This window comes from Lithobates pipiens, unplaced genomic scaffold (assembly GCF_037356315.1).
Source record: "Lithobates pipiens isolate NorthernLeopardFrog02 unplaced genomic scaffold, aLitPip1_a1.2 Scaffold_1, whole genome shotgun sequence".
Taxonomy (NCBI): Eukaryota; Metazoa; Chordata; class Amphibia; order Anura; family Ranidae; genus Lithobates; species Lithobates pipiens.
Window position 1 is genome coordinate 28,175,473 of NW_027507685.1, and position 22,338 is coordinate 28,197,810.

The 22,338-nt window shown below is 42.3% G+C and overlaps 1 protein-coding gene across 3 annotated transcripts in view; it reads left to right on the forward strand.

Moving 5' to 3' along the window:
- The window catches only part of IDS (iduronate 2-sulfatase), a 66,880-nt gene that overhangs the window by 37,920 nt on the left and 6,622 nt on the right, over nt 1–22,338 (forward strand). For all 3 annotated transcript variants that reach the window (XM_077487449.1, XM_077487535.1, XM_077487369.1), the window contains 3 exons: nt 13,439–13,527; nt 17,331–17,531; nt 20,886–21,056. In XM_077487449.1, coding sequence (XP_077343575.1) covers nt 13,439–13,527; nt 17,331–17,531; nt 20,886–21,056 — 461 coding nt within the window. The remainder of the gene's footprint in view (nt 1–13,438; nt 13,528–17,330; nt 17,532–20,885; nt 21,057–22,338) is intronic.

Below are 22,338 nucleotides of genomic sequence, written 5' to 3' on the forward strand. Positions count from 1 at the left end.
AGTCCTTCGAAAAGTGCGGTCGTGTGTACGTGGCATAGATTCTGTAAAAGACTTGAGACTGGGGTGGAGGTTCACCTTCCAGCAGGACAACAGCCCTAAACATACAGCCAGAGCTATAATGAAATGGTTTAGATCAAAGTATATTCACGTGTTCGAAGGGCCCAAAGTCCAGACCTAAATCCAATTAAGAATCTGTGGTAAGACTTGAAAATTGCTGTTCAGAGATGCTCTCCATCCAATCTGATAGAGCTGCAAAGAAGAATGGGTAAAAATGTCACTGTAGATGGGCAAAGCTGGTAGATACATACCCAAAAAGACTTGCAGCTGTAATTGCAGAGAAAGGTGGCTCTACACTGTATTGGCTCAAGGGGGTGAATACAAATGCACACCACACTCTTCACATATTTATATGTAAAATGAAAAACATTTATCATTATTATTTTATATATTTTGTTCAAAATTAACAAAAACAAAAACACTTGCCGTTAGCATTTTTCATGCTGGCACATAATGCAGCGACATAACTGCATTAGGTGGCACTTTTATATTTGCCCAGTGTTCAGCTTTAACCTAAAATAAATCCATCAATGTGTTGGTTCCTATAATGGGTCTCATATTCCCACCAAAATTAGGTTGAGGTAATAACTAGAGCTGCCACGACAAGTCGACATAATCGATTACGTCGACTACAAAAACACGTCGACATGCGTGCAGGGCATCGATGCGTCACAGTGGCAGTGCTTAGTATCTACCGCTGCCCTCCGTGCCGCCATCCCCCTCTCCTCTCCCCACTCTCTTCTCCTCCGTGCCGCCGTCCCCCTCTCCTCTCCCCCTCCGTGCCGCCGTCCCTAGGGGTGCAACGGATCGTCACCAATCCGTGATCTGAACGGGTCACCCTGCTCGGATCGGCACATGCCGCGCTCCGCGGAGCACTCCGCGGTCTCGGCCTTAGGATAGGCCGTGGCTTCGGCCTAGCTCCGAAGCGGCGGCCATCTTTCTACACCCAGGCGTTTACAATGTGATCGCTCCGACGGAGCAATCACTTGTAAACAAACCGGCCTCATGACATGACGCCGGTTTCTCTCTCAATACTCTACCAGCCCAATACTCTGCCATACTCTGCAATACAATACTCTGCAATACAATACTCTCAAGGTTATCCAAAGGATTAATTAGCTAATCAAAAAAAAAACCCAATAGATTCATAAAAAAATAAAAATAATCGGATTGTCGTTGACTAATCGAAAAAATAATCAATAGATTAGTTGACAGACAAATTAATCATTAGTTGCAGCTCTAGTAAGAACATTTTATAGGTTTCCTCCACAGGAAGGAACTGTTTTATAATTCAGTTCTGGGGAGGTGATTCCGTGGGTTTCCTGCTGGCATCAAGGACTGCAATAGAATAAAAGTAATGCAAATATAATAGCAGGTATTCCTGTTATGGTATTACACTTACTGTAGTATTACAACTGGCATTATTGTTGAAAGACAAAGAAATCTAAAACTACTTTTTTTTTATTTATTTTTATTAATTAGGAATCAGAATATTTTATAACGCCTTCAAGTTGGCACTGCTTACTGGTTACTGAATGTAGCAAAGCTGCCTGTTTGCATCTGGCACTGATGCTTTATCTATGGTGCCACTTTTTTTTTGACCTATCTAAGTACCTTCATTATGCTGAAGTCCTAGTGGGCTTGTATTAGGATAGTGGGGGGAGGTAATACAGACACAATACAAGAAGCTTGAAAATCCAAAAAACAATGTACAGCACGGTCACTTATGTGGAAACTGTATTCAGTATCTCACAAAAGTGAGATACACATTTCCGCTCACATTTTTACACACCGCTCACATTTTTGTAAATATATTATATCTTTTTATGTGAGAACACTGAAGAAATGATACTGCTACAAAGTGAGTGTACAGCTTGTATAACAGTGTCAATTTGCTGTCCCCTCAAAATAAATCAACACACAGCCATTAATGTCTGAAGCGCTGGCAACAAAAGTGAGTACACCCCTAAGTGAAAATTTCAAAATTGGGCCCAAAGTGTCAATATTTTGTCTGGCCACCATTATTTTCCAGCACTGCCTTAACCCTCTTGGGCATGGAGTTCACCAGAGCTTCACAGGTTGCCACCGGAGTTCTCTTCCACTCCTTCATGATGACATCACGGAGTTGGTGGAAGATAGAGACCTTGCGCTCTTCCATTTGAGGATGCCTCACAGATGCTCAATAGGGTTTCGGTCTGGAGACCTGCTTGGCCAGTCCATCACCTTTACCCTCAGCTTCTTTAACAAGGCAGTGGTCTGCTTGGAGGTGTGTTTGGGGCCGTTATCATGTTGGAATACTGCCCTGCAGCCCAGTCTCTGAAGGGAGGCGATCGTGCTCTGTTTCAATATGTCACAGTACATGTTGGCATTCATGGTTCCCTCAATGAACTGTAGCTCCCCAGTTTCGGGAGCACTCATGCAGCCTCAGACCATGACACTCCCACCACCATGCTTGACTGTAGGCAAGGCACACGTGTCTTTGTACTTCACACCTGGTTGCCACCACATACACTTGACACCATCTGAACCAAACAAGTTTAACTTGGTCTCATCAGACCACAGGACATGGTTGCAGTAATCCATGTCCTTAGTCTGCTTGTCTTCAAAAAACTGTTTGCGGGCTTTCTCGTGCATCATCTTTAGAAGAGGCTTCCTTCTGGGATGACAACCATGCAGACCAATTTCATGCAGTGTGTGGCATATGGTCTGAGCACTGACAGGCTGACCCCCCCACCCCTTCAACCTCTGCAGCATGTGCACTCAGCTGAGCACGTGCACTCAGCTTCTTTGGTTGACTATGGCGAGGCCTGTTCTGAGTGGAATCTGTCCTGTTAAACTGCTGTATGGTCTTGCCCACCATGCTGCAGCTCAGTTTCAGGGTCTTGGCAATCTTCTTATAGCCTAGGCCATCTTTATGTAGAGCAGAAATTCTTTTTTCAGATCCTCAGAGAGTTATTTGCCATGAGGTGCCATGTTGAACTTCTAGTGGCCAGTATGAGAGAGTTAGAGCGATAACACCAAATTTAACCACTTAAGCCCCGGAGCATTTGGCTGCCTAAAGATCAGAGCACTTTTTACAATTTGGAACTGCGCTACTTTAACTGGTAATTGCACAGTCATGCAATGTTGTACCCAAACAAAATTTGCTTCTTTCTTTCCCCCGCAAATAGAAATTTCTTTGGATGGTATTTGATTGCCTCTGCTATTTTCATTTTTTGCGATATAAACGGAAAAAAACAGAAAATTTTGAAAGAGAGACATTTCTTTTTTTTTTCTACTTTTTGCTATAAGACAAATAAATAAACTCAATTTTAGTCATAGGCCAAAATGTATTCAGCCACATGTCTTTGGTAAAAAAAAAAAATGTCAATAAGCGTATTTGCTGAGAGCCATGGTGAGTATTTTGCAACTCTCATTCGTTTTTGAAAATGAAGAAAGAAAAGAAAAATGTTTTTATTTTTTATTTTTATTATTTGTTCAAAACTTTGTGACAAAAAGCGAGATCTGCAAAATACTCACCATACATACCTCTTAGCAAATAACTTGGGGTGTCTACTTTCTAAAATGGGGTCATTTAAGGGGGAGGGGGTTGTGCCACCTGGGCATTCCATGGCCTCCGAAACTGTGATAGGCAGTGAGGAGTGAAATAAAAAATTTACACCCTTAGAAACTCTGAAGGTGGTGCTTGGTTTTTGGGGGGCCTGTACACGGCTAGGCTCCCAAAAAGTCTCACACATGTGGTATCCCTGTACTCAGGAGAAGCAGCAGAATGTATTTTGCGGTCTAATTCCACATATGCCCATGGCATGTGTGAGCAATATATAATTTAGTGACAACTTTGCGCAAAAAAAAAAGAATTGTTTTTTTCCTGCAACTTGTGTCGAAATATAAAATATTCCATGGACTCGACATGCCTCTCTGCAAATAGCTTGGGGTGTCTACTTTCCAAAATGGGGTAATTTGGGGGGGTTTTGAACTGCCCTGGCATTTTATGCACAACATTTAAAAGCTTATGTCACACATCACCCACTCTTCTAACTAGGGGTGCACGAATGGTTTTTTTGGTGCCGAAACCGATACCGAAAATGAAAAATACACTAGGCTGAAAACCGATACCGAAACAGCACCGATACCGAAACATATTTAAAAAAAAATATTTTTATACAGGAGATGGTCAGAGACTGGAGACATGGTACAGGAGATGGTCAGAGACTGGGGACATGGTACAGAAGATGGTCAGACTGGGGACATGAAACAGGAGATGGTCAGAGACTGGGGACGTGGTACAGGAGATGGTCAGAGACGGAGGACGTGGTACAGGAGGTGTTCCCCATTGCAGGCCAGCGTCCCCCATTGCAGGCCAGCGTCCCCCATTGCAGGCCAGCGTCCCCCATTGCAGGCCAGCGTGTCCCATTGCAGGCCAGTGTGTCCCATTGCAGCCAGTGTGCCTGTGCCCCATTGCAGCCAGTGTGCCCCATTGCAGCCAGTGTGCCTGTGCCCTATTGCAGCCAGTGTGCCTGTGCCCCATTGCAACCAGTGTGCCCCATTTTGCAGCCAGTGTGCCCCATTTTGCAGCCAGTGTGCCCCATTTTGCAGCCAGTGTGCCCCATTTTGCAGCCAGTGTGTCCCATTTTGCAGCCAGTGTGTCCCATTTTGCAGCCAGTGTGCCTGTGTCCCATTTTGCAGCCAGCCTGTGAAGGAAAGAGAGGAGAGCCGCCTCCACCGCCTGTTTAATCACAGTGCCGGGAACATCACAGCTTTCATTTTAATAGCTGTGTGTTCCCGGCCGTGCCGTCACACACAGCCCCTCCCCCTTGTCCGGGCACTTTGATAGACAGATCATCCGTCCAATCCTGCGGGTGATCTGTCTATCAAAGTGCCCGGACAAGGGGGAGGGGCTGTGTGTGACGGCACGGCCGGGAACACACAGCTATTGAAATTAAAGCTGTGATTAAACAGGTGGGGGAGGCGGTTCTCCTGCGCTATACACCCCCCATGATGGGTGGCACCAGGGGCGGGGGGCCCCATCGGCCGTTTTTCTCTTTCGGCAAATTGCGGAAAAGGGCATTTTCGGCCGATATGTTTCGGTGGCCGAAATTTCGGTGCATCCCTACTTCTAACCACTTGAAGACAAAGCCCTTTCTGACACTTTTTGTTTACATGAAAAAAATATTTTTTTTTTCTTACAAACATTATATATTTCTTACATACATTATATATTTTATATTTTTTTTTAAAGCAAATGCCCTGCAGATTAAAATTGTGAGTTTTTCATTTATTTTCACACAATATTTGCACAGCGATTTTTCAAACGCATTTTTTTTTTTTTTTTTAAGAAAAAACAATTTTTTTAATGCACTAAAACACCCTATATTGCCCAAATGTTTGCTGAAAGAAAAAAGATGATCTGCACAAATTGCACACAAAACATGCAGTGGTGACAAACTTCATAAATTTTTGAAAGCCCTTACAGGTTACCACTTTAGACTTACAGAGGAGGTCTACTGCCCTCAATCTGACTTTCGTGGTGATACCTCACATGCATGGTGCAATTGCCGTTTACATATGACGCCAGACCAACGCTTGCGTTCGCATTTGTGTGAGAGCATTGGGGACAGGGGTGCTTTTTAATTTTATTTTTTTTGCTTTTTTATTTTAATTTTAAACTGTTCCTTTCATTTTTTTATTTTTATTTATTTTGTTTATTTATTAACCTCAGGTAATGTAAATATCCCCTATGATTACAATAGGTAGTGACAGGTACTTTTTTTTTTTTTTTAATTGGGGTCTATTAGACCCTAGATCTCTCTTCTGCCCTCAAAGCATCTGACCACACCAAGATCAGTGTGATGAAATGCTTTGCCAATGGCGTTCTTTATATCTGGTGAAATCTAAGTCATGAAATGCTCGTAGCTTCCGGTTTCTTAGGCCACAGAGATGATTGGAGCCCTTGTGGTCTCTGATCAGCTCTATGGTCAGCTGGCGGAACCACCAGCTGCATTCTCAGGTTCCCAGGAGAGCCAGAGAAAACCATGGAAGACGGTGGGGGGGGGGGGTTGGTAAAAGCAGTTTAGAGGCTAATTAGCCGCTAGGATTGCTTTTACATGAAAGCCGACTGCTGGCTGAAAATAATGATACCTAAACCCACAGGCATCATTCTGGTATAACCACTCAAAGTCCAGTAACATACCAGTACATTGGTGGTCCTTGTTGGGCATATATTATAATATTTTTTTTTTTTTTCATGCAGCCTGTGGGCTGAACACAAAAAAAGAGATTGGGTATGCCCACCATTAGAATACCTCCCTTCATTCACCCACTTCTAATGATGAGCATACATGCACCATTTTGTTTTTAACTGGTGTTGAAATCACCTCCTACAGCGCTGGAGTCATGGCTTTATGTATCGTGGGAGCAAACGCTGTTGTTGTCAAGATAAATAAATCTTCACTGCAGCTGAATGGCATACCTGAAAACAAAAAAATGGTTAACAATAAAACATTGCAGAATAGAATACAGTAAAAAAAGAGCAGAACAATAGAGAGAGAGAACAATAAAATTACAACTATTTTATTTTATTTTTTACTTTTTTTTTTTATTTACACTTTTTTTTGTAACTGTAACGGTTCGGTTCCAGGTTTGGGACTCTCAAAATGTGATGGCATCTTGGAAGGCCCTGTGAAAGTGTGTCCTAGTCTGTGCAGTGCTGTACCCTACCCTAAAACTCCACTAGTGTATGGTAGTGTTCAAAACATTCACCAAAGCAAAGACCAGGATTGTCAGGACAGGAGGGACAAACGGATAAAAAACGGACAAACGGATATCACGCCTATATCCGCGCTTTCTACAGACACAACATTTTCTTTGGGGGTTCGTTGGGTAGGGGTACTAGGGAGGACATACGGAAAATGCCTCTCATGCATCCGGCTTACTGCATTTGGATTGGGAAGGTGAGGTGGAGCACCATCTGGAAACAGAAGGGCTCTGACGGTCTCTTCCTGGAATTTAAGGAAGGATCCAGTCCGTCCTGAAGCTCTGTATAGCACATGAGCGTTCAGCAAAGCCAATTGAAATAAGTATACAGACACTTTTTTTGTACCAGCGTCTGTCCTTATGGGCAATTAGGTACGACGCCAACAACTGTCGTTGAGGTCCTCCCCTCCCATATTTTGGTTATATTCGTGGACATAGAGGGGTTTCTCCACAACCCCAGTCACCGTAGGAATTTGAACCGTCGTGTCTGCATGAAGGGAGGACAGAGCAAAAACATTCTTATTATCCCTCCACTTCACAGCGAGCAAATTATTGCACTTGAAGCAGGCTCTCTCCCCAGCCTAAGACGGGAATCTACAAGCCCCTGGGGTAAGCCCTGCCGATTAGGTCTCACAGTGCCGCATGCGCCAATCTGATGATCAAACAAGTGACTAAAAAGAGGCATGCTTGTGTAGTAATTGTCCACATACAAATGGTATGTCCCACACAATCTTGCCAGCGCTCCCTATGTAATCTGGGCAGTTCTCTGGCTCTACGTGACTATCTGTTCCATCATAAACCTTAAAACTATATGTATAGCCTGTGGCCCTGTCACAGAGCTTATACATCTTGACTCCATATCTGGCACGCTTGCTGGGAAGATACTGTTTGGAAGACAAGCGGCCAGAAAATTTCATCAGGGACTTATCAATGCAGACAACTTGATCGTGATTAAACAAGGCTGCAAAATGTTGTTTGAAGTGGTTTACGAGGGGCCAAAGTTTGTAGCGCCAAACGTATCCAGGGTCTCCACGAGGACGACAGAGTTCATTGTCGTTGAAGTGCATGAACCGCAAGATCTGCTCGTATCGTGCCCTGGCCATGGAGACAGAACAGGGGCGTATGGTAAATTGGTTCAGTGGACCAATATAACTCATATTAACTATGCCCATGTCAAGGGATAGGCCCAGAAAGGTCTTAAATTTGGAAACCGTAATTGGTTTCCAATCTCTGGCAAGGGACAACTGGGGATTAGCGGCGATGAATTGACCAGCATTCAAATTAATTTGGTCCACAATGGAACTATAGAGATCTTCCGTGAAAAACAGTGAATAAAAATCAAGTGACGTAAAATCAACTGTTTCCACCTGAATTCCGGGTTGGCTAGTGAATGGGGTAAGTACGGGTGCTGCAGAAGTGGTGGGTTGCCAATTTGAATTGCCGAATTCTTCAGAAAGGATACTAACCTTCAGCATTTGCCCCATATTTATGTTTACAATTACCACATTGTGACGTTATTACGTTACACACGCATGCCTAAATGCGTCATGCCAGCACACAATTTGGCCATCACACTATCACGCACATATTGATGTCATTATACCATGGTGTAGCACATGTATTGCGGATAACGTCGGCACCATCAGGCACTATTGTCTTGCCAACACTCAATGTATCATCTAGAAACTACTACCGTTTATCCCATGCAAGTTTTTGGAAAATGTTGAGGTATCTATTATTTTTGCATTTATTGCACATATTTTAAATGGAAATAGAGACTTATCCTTAGAATTTGAATGTATACTTTTTGGCGCTATTATATTCATGGCCTATAATGCCTTGACAATATTAAACATCAAGAGTGTAATTATTGGGACATCCCAAAGGTATTTATCATATACTGTACATAATTCTTTTGATAATTAGAAGGGGAAAGTAAAAAGTTAATCAAAAACAAGGGGTATGGCACAGAAAGAAATCATAACCTACTGATATGCAAAGGTAAAATGTAAAACCCTCATTCAGACCATATGGTGCTTTGGATCCCAAACAGAGGACCCACTTTGCCTCAGCCTTTAACAACATTCTATCCAGGTCTCCCTTCCTGGAACCTAATTTAAGGCCTCATGCACACGAGACGCAGTTAAACGCGCGTTCAGATGCAGTTGGACAGTTTTTTCAACTGCACCTGAACTCATTCAATGTTATCCTATGTGTCCATGCACACAGTCTCGTTTTTTTCCGTTTATATGCAGTTGCGTTTAATCTCGTTTTTCCAGAAGCAAAAAAATGCGTTCAGAAACAAAAATTTCTGCGTTTCAGACGCAAAACGCGGCAAAACGCGGTAAAACGCGGCAAAACGCCGCTACCGCGTTTAGCCGCGTTTGCGTTTATATGCGTTTTTAAAGGTGACCTTTTTTTTTACATTAAAAATCTCAAAAATGATTGCAAATGATGAAAAACCATTAGAAAAATATTTTAAACAATTGCAATTGCAAGTGGACAATCCACAACTTGTGGCAAGTGACGTGGCAAGTGGACAATCCACAACTTGTGGCAAGTGACATGGCAGGTGGCAAGTGATGTGGCAAGTGGACAATCCACAACTTGTGGCAAGTGACGTGGCAGGTGAAGTGGCAAGTGACGTGGAAAGTGGACAATAGACAACTTGTGGCAGGTGACGTGGCAAGTGACCTGGCAGGTGACGCGGCAAGTGACTTGGCAGGTGACGTGGCAAGTGGAAAGTCAACAACTTGTGGCAGGTGATGGGGCAAGTGATGTGGCAAGTGGACAATCCACTTGTGGCAGGGGATGTGGCAAGTGACGTGGCGAGTGGACAATCCACAACTTGTGTCAGGTGACGTGGCAAGTGGACAATGCACAACTTGTGGCAGGTGATGTGGCAAGTGATGTGGCAAGTGGACAATCCACTTGTGGCAGGTGACGTGGCAGGGGACGTGGCAAGGGACGTGGCAAGTGGACAATCCACAACTTGTGGCAGTTGATGTGGCTGGTGACGTGGCAAGTGGACAATCCACATCTTGTGGCAGGTGACGTGGCAGGTGACGTGGAAAGTGGTGTGGCAAGTGGACAATCCACAACTTGTGGCAGGTGATGTGGCTGGTGACGTGGTAAGTGGACAACCCACAACTTGTGGCAGATGGCATGGCAGGTGACGTGGAAAGTGGACAATCCACATCTTGTGGCAAGTGACGTGGCAGGTGATGTGGCAAGTGATGTGGCAAGTGGACAATCCACAACTTGTGGCAGGTGATGTGGCAAGTGATGTGGCAGGTGATGTGACAAGTGGACAATCCACATCTTGTGGCAAGTGACGTGGCAGCTGACGTGGCAAGTGACATGGCAGGTGACGTGGCAAGTGACATGGCAAGTGGACAATCCACATCTCGTGGCAAGTGACGTGGCAGGTGATGTGGCAAGTGACGTGGCAAGTGGACAATCCACAACTTGTGGCAGGTGACGTGGCAGGTGATGTGGCAAGTGACGTGGCAGCTGACGTGGCAAGTGGACAATCCAAAACTTGTGGCAGGTGACGTGGCAAGTGACGTGGCAGGTGACGTGGCAAGTGATGTGGCAAGTGGACAATCCACAGCTTGTGGCAAGTGACGTGGCAATTGGACAATCCACAACTTGTGACAGGTGACGTGGCAGGTGACGTGGCAAGTGAACAATCCACAACTTGTGGCAGGTGACGTGGCAAGTGACGTGGCAGGTGAAGTGGCAAGTGACGCGGCAAGTAGACAATCCACAACTTGTGGCAGGTGATGTGGCAAGTGACGTGGCAGGTGATGTGGCAAGTCACATGGCAAGTGGACAATCCACAACTTGTGGCAGGTGATGTGGCTGGTGACGTGGCAAGTGGACAATCCACAGCTTGTGGCAGGTGGCATGGCAGATGACGTGGAAAGTGGACAATCCACATCTCGTGGCAAGTGACGTGGCAGCTGACGTGGCAAGTGACGTGGCAAGTGGACAATCCAAAACTTGTGGCAGGTGACGTGGCAAGTGACGTGGCAGGTGACGTGGCAAGTGATGTGGCAAGTGGACAATCCACAGCTTGTGGCAAGTGACGTGGCAAGTGGACAATCCACAACTTGTGGCAGGTGACATGGCAGGTGACGTGGCAAGTGAACAATCCACAACTTGTGGCAGGTGACGTGGCAAGTGACGTGGCAGGTGATGTGGCAAGTGACGCGGCAAGTAGACAATCCACAACTTGTGGCAGGTGATGTGGCTGGTGACGTGGCAAGTGGACAATCCACAGCTTGTGGCAGGTGGCATGGCAGATGACGTGGAAAGTGGACAATCCACATCTCGTGGCAAGTGACGTGGCAGGTGATGTGGCAAGTGACGTGGCAAGTGGACAATCCACAATTTGTGGCAGGTGACGTGGCAGGTGATGTGGCAAGTGGACAATCCCCAACTTGTGGCAAGTGACGTGGCAAGTGGACAATCCACAACTTGTGGCAGGTGCCGTGGCAAGTGACACGGCAAATGCAAGTGTACAACTGCTCTCTATGCTGCTGCTGCTCACTCTGATCAAAATAGCAGAAATAGTTAAAAAAAATGCTTTGAGAGCTTGGGGAGGGTCTACATGATGTTATCTTTATAAACGCGTTTAAACGCAAACGCGTCTAAACGCGTCTAAACGCGTCTAAACGCGGCATGCAAACGCGGCAAAACGCGCGTTTCTAAACGCGCGTTTCAGCTTTTTTTTAACAGAGGTTTCATCTGCGTCTCGTGTGCATGAGGCCTAAAAGAGAAGTTTTGGATTAAAACAAAAAAAAACATACTCACCTAGGTGTATACAACATTGGTCCGATTCTGCATCTGTCCCCTGCCGCCTCCAAAACACAAATAAAACACAGCTGATCACTGGGTTCTCGGTCTTGAATGAGCAGAGAGTGGTGACTGTATCTTTGCTCTGCCCCTCCAGCACTCACTGGAGCTCTGGGCTGTGAAGGAGAAGGGAGCGGCTGGCTCAATCTCCCAGCAGCATGCTGAGAGGTTGAGCCAGCTGCTGGTCAGGGATCTGGGTGGATCTGGACAGTAAAGTCAGGATCTCTCCAGAGCCTGGACTGGCTGTGTAAAGTCATACGTCAGGACTTTAGCACACTGACAACTGATAATGGCTCACAGGAGTGCAGAAGTAAGTGCATTGCTGTGACCCATAAGAGAAGTAGGGCCAAAGAGCTTTGGCCCTTCTTCTCCTTTCAAATTCTGAACCACCCAAAAATCTTTGTCATTTTGGGTTTCCACCATGCTTCACCCAGACCTGCCTTGCCACTAGCCTTTCTTTTATCAATGTGACATCATTTATATGCTCCAAAACGTGCCTTTCCAATTGTCAAATTGTTTTACCTACATACAGCAGGGGGCATGGATAGCTTAAAGAGGAAGTAAACCCTTCCAAACAACTTGGACCTATAGGTAAGCCTAGATTAAGGCTTACCTGTAGGTCCAAGCAATATCTCCTAAACCTATATGGTTTAGGAGATATTTGCCCGAAAATGGGCACCGCTGTCTACGGCGCATGCGCCGTAGACAGCGGCGCGCATGCGCACTAAATGCGGCAAATCCAAGAATGGATTTGCCAAATTTGTCGACTCCCGTGCGCATGCGCGGGAGTGACGTCATCGCGGCTTCGCCGAGTGGCAGCGGCGGAGCTGCGAGACGCGACTCCCGTGCGCATGCGCGGGAGTGACGTCATCGCGGCTTCGCCGCTGTCATTGGTCGGAGCTGCGAGACGCCACCAGCAAGATGGACGCGGCGGACTACAGGGATCAGCGGCGACTTCGCTGGCTCCTGTGTCAGGTAAGTGACACATAATGAGCTACTATGCGATGCATAGTAGTCCATTATGCTTTACCTTTGCAGGGAAAAAAAGAGGAAGTAAACCCATCAGGGTTTACTTCCTCTTTAACATATATATTATTTCAGTGAAACTTCAGTTGTATAAAGATGTAGTTTTTATGTTGGCATTTGGATTTTTAGATTGATAAATTTGTATGTGCGCCTTGGTTTTTCTAGAAGTTCTGCTTTGTATTTTTGATTAGGAATTAAGTCCAAATGACTATGGACGAGAAGGTCACTCACATTTGTCCCCCGCAAAGATGTTAACGGATTTTGGGGCAAAATTTTATGCAAATCCTTATCGTGCAGTCACATTGACCAATATTTCCTCATTATTTTATATATCATCTCTGACTAGCACGAGTACGGTAATTATTTGTGTCCAATGGGGGAGGTGTGACTGTGACCATAGCAATGCCAGTCTGTACTTTTGCAGAGTTGTGATAAAGCTACAGATTCAGATCAGGCATTTTTAAGTATCATCCATATTTGCATAGCTACATGTGAAATTGTTTGCATAATGCTTCAACTGACAATTAAAGATTAATCCTATGCACAACATTTTTGACTGTTTGGCTTACTGATTTATTGAATCATACTTTTAGTGGCTTATTTGGAATAAAAAATGTGTCTCTCGAGCTAGGCATATTCAAGGCAATCTAAAATAAATTTTCTTTCCAACCATCTAAATGCTCTAACTTTATATTTATAGCATTTACATCTTATCACTTCATATTCTTTCTATGTATTACAGGAATCTCTTCTAATCATAGTGATGACTATCCATACAGTTGGTCAGTCAGACCTTTCCATCCATCTTCTGAGAAATATGAGAATATGAAAGTGAGTACACTATTAATAACTGAAATCTAAAAACGACATCTAAAAAACTAAATATAAAAACTAAATATAAAAAACTAAATCAATACTTTCCACAAAATGAAAATGACGAGACCTCATTGTTTACACAGTGGGAGGTACACAAATGCGTCATTAGATGAGAATTCATAAATAAATTGGCCAAACTAAAGGAAGAAAAACAATCCACAATCCTACACTCTGAGCAACAACCCCCAAAACAATTACTAGAAGCACATATAACTGTTATACCCAAAGAAGGAAAAGATACGACCCAGGTTACTAACTATAGACCAATTTCCATAGTTAAGTCAACGTCAAGATATATGCCAAAATATTATCTAATAGTCTTCTACCCTTGCTATCCTCCCTTATTTCCCTGGATCAAATAGGTTTTATCCCCGGAAGAGAAGGACACGACAATACAATTAAAGAATTAAACATAAACCACTGGTTAACATCCAAAAAGAAACAAGGATTCTTCCTATTCCTTGATGCCGAGAAGGTGTTTGACAGAGTGGCCTGGGACTTCATTGATGCAGTGATAAATCATATAGGTATCATGCCTCAAATAAGATCATACCTCAAAGCACTTTATTCAAATCCAACAGCACGAGTTTGGGTCAATGGCCACCTGTCAGACGCATTCAACCTATGCAACGGCACAAGACAGGGATGCCCCTTATTACCATTATTGTTTGTCCTCACATTAGAACTGCTATTAAATAAAATCAGATCCAACCCAGACATTAAGGGTGTAGAAATCCAAAATTATACGTATAAATTTGCAGCTTTTGCTGATGACATGTTTCTCTTCCTCTCAGCACCCCATATATCTCTACCCAATATTATCCAACATCTAAAGCACTTCCAACTAATATCAAATTTAAAAATCAACCACTCAAAATCTAACACCCTTAACATCACATTACCCCCAAGTCCAGTAGACGAATGTTAAAAAAATGTCCCCTTCTCATGGGCCAAACAAAATATAACATATCTTGGAATTGAAATCCCTACAAATTTAAATGACCTCTTTAAACTAAATTTTTTTTACCCATTCTAAAAGAAACACAATAAGATCTAAAGAGATGGAACTCTCTAAACGTATCTTGGTTTGGTAGAGCTTCATTAATCAAGATGATAATCCTACCTCGATTTCTGTATGTCATGCAAACAATTCCCATTAGACTGTCAACATCATTCTTTACTTCCTTTCGCAAAGCTTGCTCTACCTTTATTTGGAGGAGCAAACCTCCCAGAATCAAATGTACCAGACTAAATTTACCCAAAAATAAAGGTGGGGGGGGGGGGCAGCGCTTCCAGATCTACGGAAATATCACCAAGCAGCTCTTCTGACACGAATCGTAGAGTGGAACATCCACCATAAAGTTAAGGACTGGGTGACACTAGAAAAAAAACAATTCTCCCACCAAATAAATTATAGATAGGATAGGTCCAACACACTACTCAAAAACTATTAAATCTCACCCCCTCATTGGTCCTACACTAGAAATCTTTCTTAACACCTTTAAAAAGAACAACCCATCTCCTTGGCTTAGCTCTCTCACACCACTAAGAAACAACACAGATTTTCTCCCAGGTACAGAAAAAAATTTTCTTACTAATTCATGACCACATAAAGAAATTCTGGTTAAACGCTACTTTAAAAATGGGAAACTTTTATCAAGAGATGAAATAAACAAAGACAGTGACCGAATCCTGATCTCACAATGGAATTATATACAAATCAGACACTTTCTGACTAGAAATGAGACAACCCAATTTTGGACAAGACCCCTTATGACACTAGAAGACCTTTGTACAAAAAAAACCCCCACAAAGACATACCATATCCGCTCTCTACAATGCGCTTTTTGGGAGTACGGAGTTCTCCAGTCCGTCATGTCAAGCTTGGAAACAGGACCTTAACATAAACCTGTCATAGGAGAACTGGTAAACAATTTACATGTACGCACATAAAGGTTCTCTAAACGTTGCCACTCAAGAGTGCGGCTTTAAAATCATCACTAGATGGTACAGAACCCCCACCCTATTGCATAAATTCTCTCCCCAGATCTGACAGGTGTTGGAGATGCAAATATGAGGAAGGCTCGATGCTACATATATGGTGGTCCTGCCTGTTAATCCAGAATTTCTGAAAAACGGTCCACAAAACCATTACATCAATCACCTCAGAAAACTTGAGATTTGATCCAACACAATGCCTGCTACACTACAATTCAATCCCCTAAAGACAATATCTAAAATCACTATCTATGTTTATGATAAATGCAGCAAGACATTCCATTGGCGCTCGAACACTATCCCATCGAAAAAGAATGGTTCCGGAGAATAAACAATATAGAAAGCCTAGAAGAACTCATACGCATGCCACAGGAGAAAATAACGAATTTTGCTTCAACGTGGTATAATTGGATAGAATTCAAGAACTCTCAGGCTTACAAAGCAATTATTTAATAACAGAAACCATTGACAGTAAACAAACCTTATAGGAAGGTCTAAGAAAATTCTATAGTAACCAAATCTTATTCGCCTACTTTCCTCACCCCCTCTTTACCCACCCTTTTTTTTTATTCTTTATTTTCCCTCACTTCTCTTCCCATCGTGATACATTTCAATTTAATAATCGCCACAAGTATGCCTTGATACTAGATGAGTATATGCATTAACGTAAAACTTAGGTATTGTATATAACCATATTGAATCCATACTCTACCCTAAATTGCATTAAATCCAAATGTCATATGTACTATGTTTTTGTAAATGCACCAATATAAAGCTGTATTATGACCTCATGTTCAATCAATAAAAAACCTTGTGAAACAAAAAAAAAAATGAAATCTAGACCAATATATCTTACCGTACCCATACTGTATTCAGGACAGACCTTTCAACTTTCTTGCATTATATGAGCCTTGTGATTTTTTTTTTTTTGGGGGGATTAACTACTTGAGTCCTTTGGGCTTGTCTGGTATGTCCAGAGCTCAAGCGGTTAAAACAAGGTCATGGGACTCTCACAGGTGTGTTCTACTCAGTATTTTTCTAGCCAAAATGCAGTTTGTGTGAAAAAATTAAAACAGTCCTCCAGAGGAGAACTGGTTAAAATCTAATTTTACAATGTATTATTTTGCAGTCAGGTAAATATGAAATATAATATATTAATATTCTGTATTCATTGTTTTAGCGTGCGGATGTTTAACTTGGTTTGTTTCCATGTATGTTCTTCTCTGTTTTCACAGACTGTTATGAAAACCTATTGTTTATAGAACTCAATAGGTGATTTGAGGTTTAGGTGCACCAGTCATCTCAGTGCCTCTTGCCATATCAGATAGCTCAGTCAAAGGTTTCAGTGGGGCAAATCCTGCCTCAAGGCACCCTGCTTTTGCTGTTCTATCTCTTTAGCTAGCCCATAGTGCTCTTGGGCTCTTTTTCCATATGTCAAATGTTAATTTGTAAATCAAAGCCGCAGCTGATCTTTTCCCCATTACTGTCTTGCCATACCTTTTTTGCACAGTGGAGGCAGTGATCCTGGGAGATGCAGGGTTTTTCCTGCAAATTCTCAATGAGAATTTAAGGCAAAAGTTAGATTTTGCAGGTTTCTGTTTAGGCACAAAAAAAAAACTATTTTCTGGATGTTACCTGTATGGTAGCAAATCTTCAGTTTTTAAGTTTAAGTCTGCTATAAGAATATGTTTTAATAATAAATTGAGTCATTCATATCTTCAGTCTTTGAGTGGAACGTAATTGTATATCTTTTTGTACAGACCTGCAAGGGGAAAGATGGAGAGCTACATGCCAACTTAGTATGTCCAGTGGATTTGTCTGATGTACCAGAGGGGACATTACCAGATATACAGAGCACAGAAGAAGCCATCAGACTACTAAAACTTGAAAAGCAGCTAAATTCTTCATTCTTCTTGGCTGTGGGCTACCATAAACCTCACATCCCATTCCGATTTCCAAAAGTAAGAAATGCTGACACATCTGTTATATGCATTTGGAAAAGAAAAATAAAGTGTGAGGGAAACACTGTCTATTGGATTTCTCTTTCCTTTTTTAAAGGTTATTGTTAGAATAGACTGCTGACTGTTGACTGTTCTGTTCTTGGACATTACAGCTAACCAAACATGTTACAAAAAAAAGGTGCAATCTCCTAATTCTCAAAATTTATAGTTAGGACTGCAGATAATACTGAGGTGCTGTGAAGAGGCTCTGCAGTATACGCATGTATTTTACAATGTGTGCAAACGAAATCCCTGTTTTTAACACATACTGTTAGACAGGATAATTTGGTTGGTTGCAGGCTGGTCGACAAGTTGAGCTGAGAATTTTCTTGGGTTTTGTTTAACGTGCGTCACCTTTCCATGTGCTCCTTGCTACAAAGGTCAGTTATAGGTGGGGGCAGTGGCCATTTGTTTGCAATCTCCTAATTCTACCAACAACTATGTGCAGTGTGGGGGCCTTTCCAATTGGATACACATTGAATTGATTATTTGGGTAGATCCTATTATTCATACCTTGTGTAACGCCAAAGCAGCCCATAGATGATTTGATTTTCTTTCTTTCCACCATGGGTGTAAGGAAAGAAAATCGTTTAATTCCCCATTGTCACAGTCAGTGTTGATGGGGGAATGTTTCCTGCAGCACTATTGTGTCCTGCCAGTGGGCATGGGGAGCCTTCCCAACCAGCAGAACATAATGATTATTGCTAGCGGCTATAACTGCTGGCAGTAATTGCTTGTAAAAAAATCTGTGCTCAAGTCGATCGATGGATCAACTTGGGTACAATCAGCCTGCCCAAGATGGATCGAATCTTGGCCAGTTCCTACTGAACCAGACAATTTCGATCCAGGCATGGCCTGCTTAACCGATTCCTGGCTGGTCGCCACAGTTATACTGCGGCAGAATGGCCGTCATAGCTGTAGCGTAGTGTCTGCAGCGTGTGCCCGGGAGCGCAATGCCCGCCAGGCACCCACGATCGCTCATGACAAAGCGAGAACCGGGGTCTGTGTGTGTAAACAGACAAATCCCAGTTCTCTCAGGGGTGAGGAGACAGATCGTGTGTTCATACTATGAACTCCCCTAGTCAGTCCCATGCCCCCACAGTTAGAACACACCTAGGGAACACAGTTAACCCCTTGTTCACCCCCTAGTGTTAACCCCTTCACTACGAGTGACATTTATACAGTAATCAGTGCATTTTTATAGCACTTATCGCTGTATACTTGTCAATGATCCTAAAAATGTGTCAAAAGTGTCCAATTTGTCCGCCGCATTATCGCAGCCCCGATAAAAATTGTAGATCACTGCCATTACTAGTAAAAAAAAGAAATGATAATAATAAAAATGCCATAAATCTATACCCTATTTTGTAGATGCTATAACTTTTGGCCAAACCAATCAATATACGCTTATTGCGATTTTTTTTTTTTTACTAAAAATATGTAGAAGACTACATCGGCTTAAACTGAGGAAAAAATATTTATTTTTTTTTTATTTTTTTTAAATGGGATATTTATTACAGCAAAAAGTAAAAGATATTGGGGTTGATTTACTAAAACTGGAACACTGAGAATATGGTGCAGCTCTGCATGATAGCCAATCAGCTTTCAACTTCAGCTTGTTCAGTTAAGCTTTGGCAATAAAACCTGGAAGCTGATTGGTTTCTATTCAGAGCTGCACCAGATTTTGCACTGTCCAGGTTTAGTAAATCAACCCCATTGTGTTTTTTTCAAAATTGTTGCTCTTCTTTTGTTTATGGCGCAAAAAATAACCGCAGAGGTGATCAAATAACACCAAAATAAATCTCTATTTGTGGGAAAAAAAGGATGTAAATTTTGTTTGGGTATAGCATCGCACGACCGTGCAATTTTAAGTTAAAGTGACGCATTGCCGTATTGAAAAAAATGGCCTGGTCATTGAGCAGCAGTGGTTAACCACTTACAGCCCCGGAGGTATTTACCCCCTTCTCGACCAGAGCACTTTTTGCGATTCGGCACTGCGTTGCTTTAACTGACAATTGTGCGGTTGTGCTACATGGCTCCCAAACACAATTGACGTCCTTTTTTTCCCACAAATAAAGATTTATTTTGGTGGTATTTGATCACCCCTGCGGTTTTTATTCTTTGCACTATAAACAAAAAAAGAGTGACAGTTTTGAAAAAAATGCATTATTTTTTACATTTTGCTATAAAAAATATCCCCCAAAAATATATATAAAAAATTTCCTCAGTTTAGGCCGATACGTATTCTTCTACATACTTTTGGTAAAAAAATCGCAATAAGCGTTTATTGATTGGTTTGCGCAAAAGTTGTAGCGTTTAAAAAATAGGGGATAGTTTTATGGCATTTTTATTCTTTTTTTTTATTCATTTTTTTTACTAGTTGACGATCAGTGATTTTTATCATGACTGCAACATTATGGCGGACGCATCGGACATTTTTGACACAGTTTTGGGACCATTGTCATTTATACAGCAATCAGTGCTATACAAATACACTGATTCCTGTGTAAATGACACTGGCAGTGAAGGGGTTAACCACTAGGGGGCAGTGTATGGGTTAAGTGTGCCCTGGGGAGTGTTTCTAACTGTGGGGGATGGCGTGGCTATGTGTGACAGGTCACTGATCTCTGCTCCCGATCACAGGGAGCAGAGATCAGTGACACTGTCACTAGGCAGAACGGGCGGCGATCGAGTTTGCGGGACCCCCGACCCTAATCGCGAAGCTGGCCGTCTCTTAAAGGCCCACGTACAGGTACGTTAGTTTGCTTGTACAAGCCCTTATGCCGATGTATATCGGCGTGAGGTGGTCAGCAAGCCGTTAAAGAAGATTCTTCAATAGGTCTAATAATTTAATCGATCATATTAATAATATGGCTCAGTTCATTAATCTATAATGATTGGATCTTTCAACCCGCTAAACAATCAAAGCTGAATTGGTGAATAGGTGAGTCTGTAGAGGACAGCACCTGATTTTTAATATTTAGGCTGCTCCGGGGAAGCTTTTTCTCTGTTTTTGTCTTGTGCTTTAAGCTCTCTTTGGTTGAGAGTTCTGAAAAATGTGTTTTAACTTAGTGAATTGAGTCAGTTTTTTTATTTTATTGAGAAATTAGATGTAAATAGTTCAATAAAAAGAACGCTTCTGTGGCATGAATTATAGTTTGGTGTATGTTATTTGTACTGTTATTAATGCAGAATCCTAGCCAAAAAGTTAAATGTGCTTTTTAATTATTTACATATGAACAGTCTTACTTGTAATTTGTAATTTTGTTGCTTAGTTCTCATTTATTGCTGTTCTTTTTATATGCTGTTCCACAGGAGTTCCTAAAGCTGTACCCAATTGAAAATATTTCCTTGGCACCCGATCCAGACATTCCTAGAAATCTTCCTCCGGTTGCTTATAATCCATGGACAGATATTCGTAAGAGAGAAGATGTGCAAGCATTAAACATTAGTTTTCCATATGGACCAATTCCAGAACATTTCCAGGTATGCCTTGGACAGATGCTTCACTGTCATAGTCATGGAGCTAGCTGGCAGGCCACACGACAATGCATTACCATTATCAGCAGACATGGAACAAGGGGTGACCTCTTGTCAGCCACATAATGCTTATGGGTGGTAGCAGGGAGGGTGTGTCCTAATGGCCGCACACTGCACACATGAATCCCTGGGGGACGAGGTCTGTGTGCTGAGAACATGCTCACTTTACATTCCCAGTATAGTGCCTGAGCTGTTACAGACAACAGTCTCTGTTTATGCTTGGGAACCAGTAGAATGGGCTCCTAATCATAGTGACCACATGATTGGAAAGTCCATCATACCTCCCAGTATTAAGACCCCCGTAAAGAGCTGCCAGGAGGGGTCAGGAAGGGGTTAAAATATGGAAACTAAAAAGGAGGGGAGGCGATGATGAGTACAGCCAATCTGTTGTTTTTTCAAACCTGGATTGCAAAAATTGAAAACATTCTAAAAGTGTTTTAGCCTTCCTCTACTCTACCAATAAAATGGTTTTATTTTTGTTTGTGTTGCTGTTAGAGAGTTCCCCTTTACTTCTTGTCTGGTAAAATGCTGTCAGGACAGAAAGTGAGGGGGAATTTCTGTTAAAGCCTCAAATAGCATTAACACCCACATAGATCAAAGCCTTCTCCATCTCTTCCAAAACTAAAAAAAAGTTTTGGGTTGACATACACTTTCTATCCTATGTAATCCACTGCTGTTATATTCTATAGAGTGTCTCACTTGTGGGGTGGGTGGATCTTCTTCCAAAATCTGAAACCCCTTTTCTGTCTTTTCTCTGTTGATGTGCCACCAATATGGGTTCAACTTTCCAAGGAAAATTTGGATAAAATTGGTATTTGCGAGAAAGTTCTTGAAACTGTGATTTTACATACATCACGTTTTTCAAGGCAATGGTGTGATAACGTGCCCTACAACCATGGCATAAATAAAAAGGAAAGTTAATAGATGGTTGTGGTTTTGTGCTTTTTCAAAGCTCCATTTTCAGTTCTTACTGGTGTGTAGGTTTAAGATGTTGTTTTCTGAATTGGCTTGTAATTTGATTCATTCGGGTCAATTTACTAAAGTAGTAGAGGCTTTTCACTTACTGTATGTTATATAAGGTGAAGCTAAAGATAATGATTGGTGTGCAATGCATACAGTATAATGTCTTTACAGCTTCATTAAGGCAGTAGTAAACTCTGAATGGTGATTTTATACCTACAGGTAAGCCTATAATAAGGCTTACCTGTATATACAGTTAATATCTCTT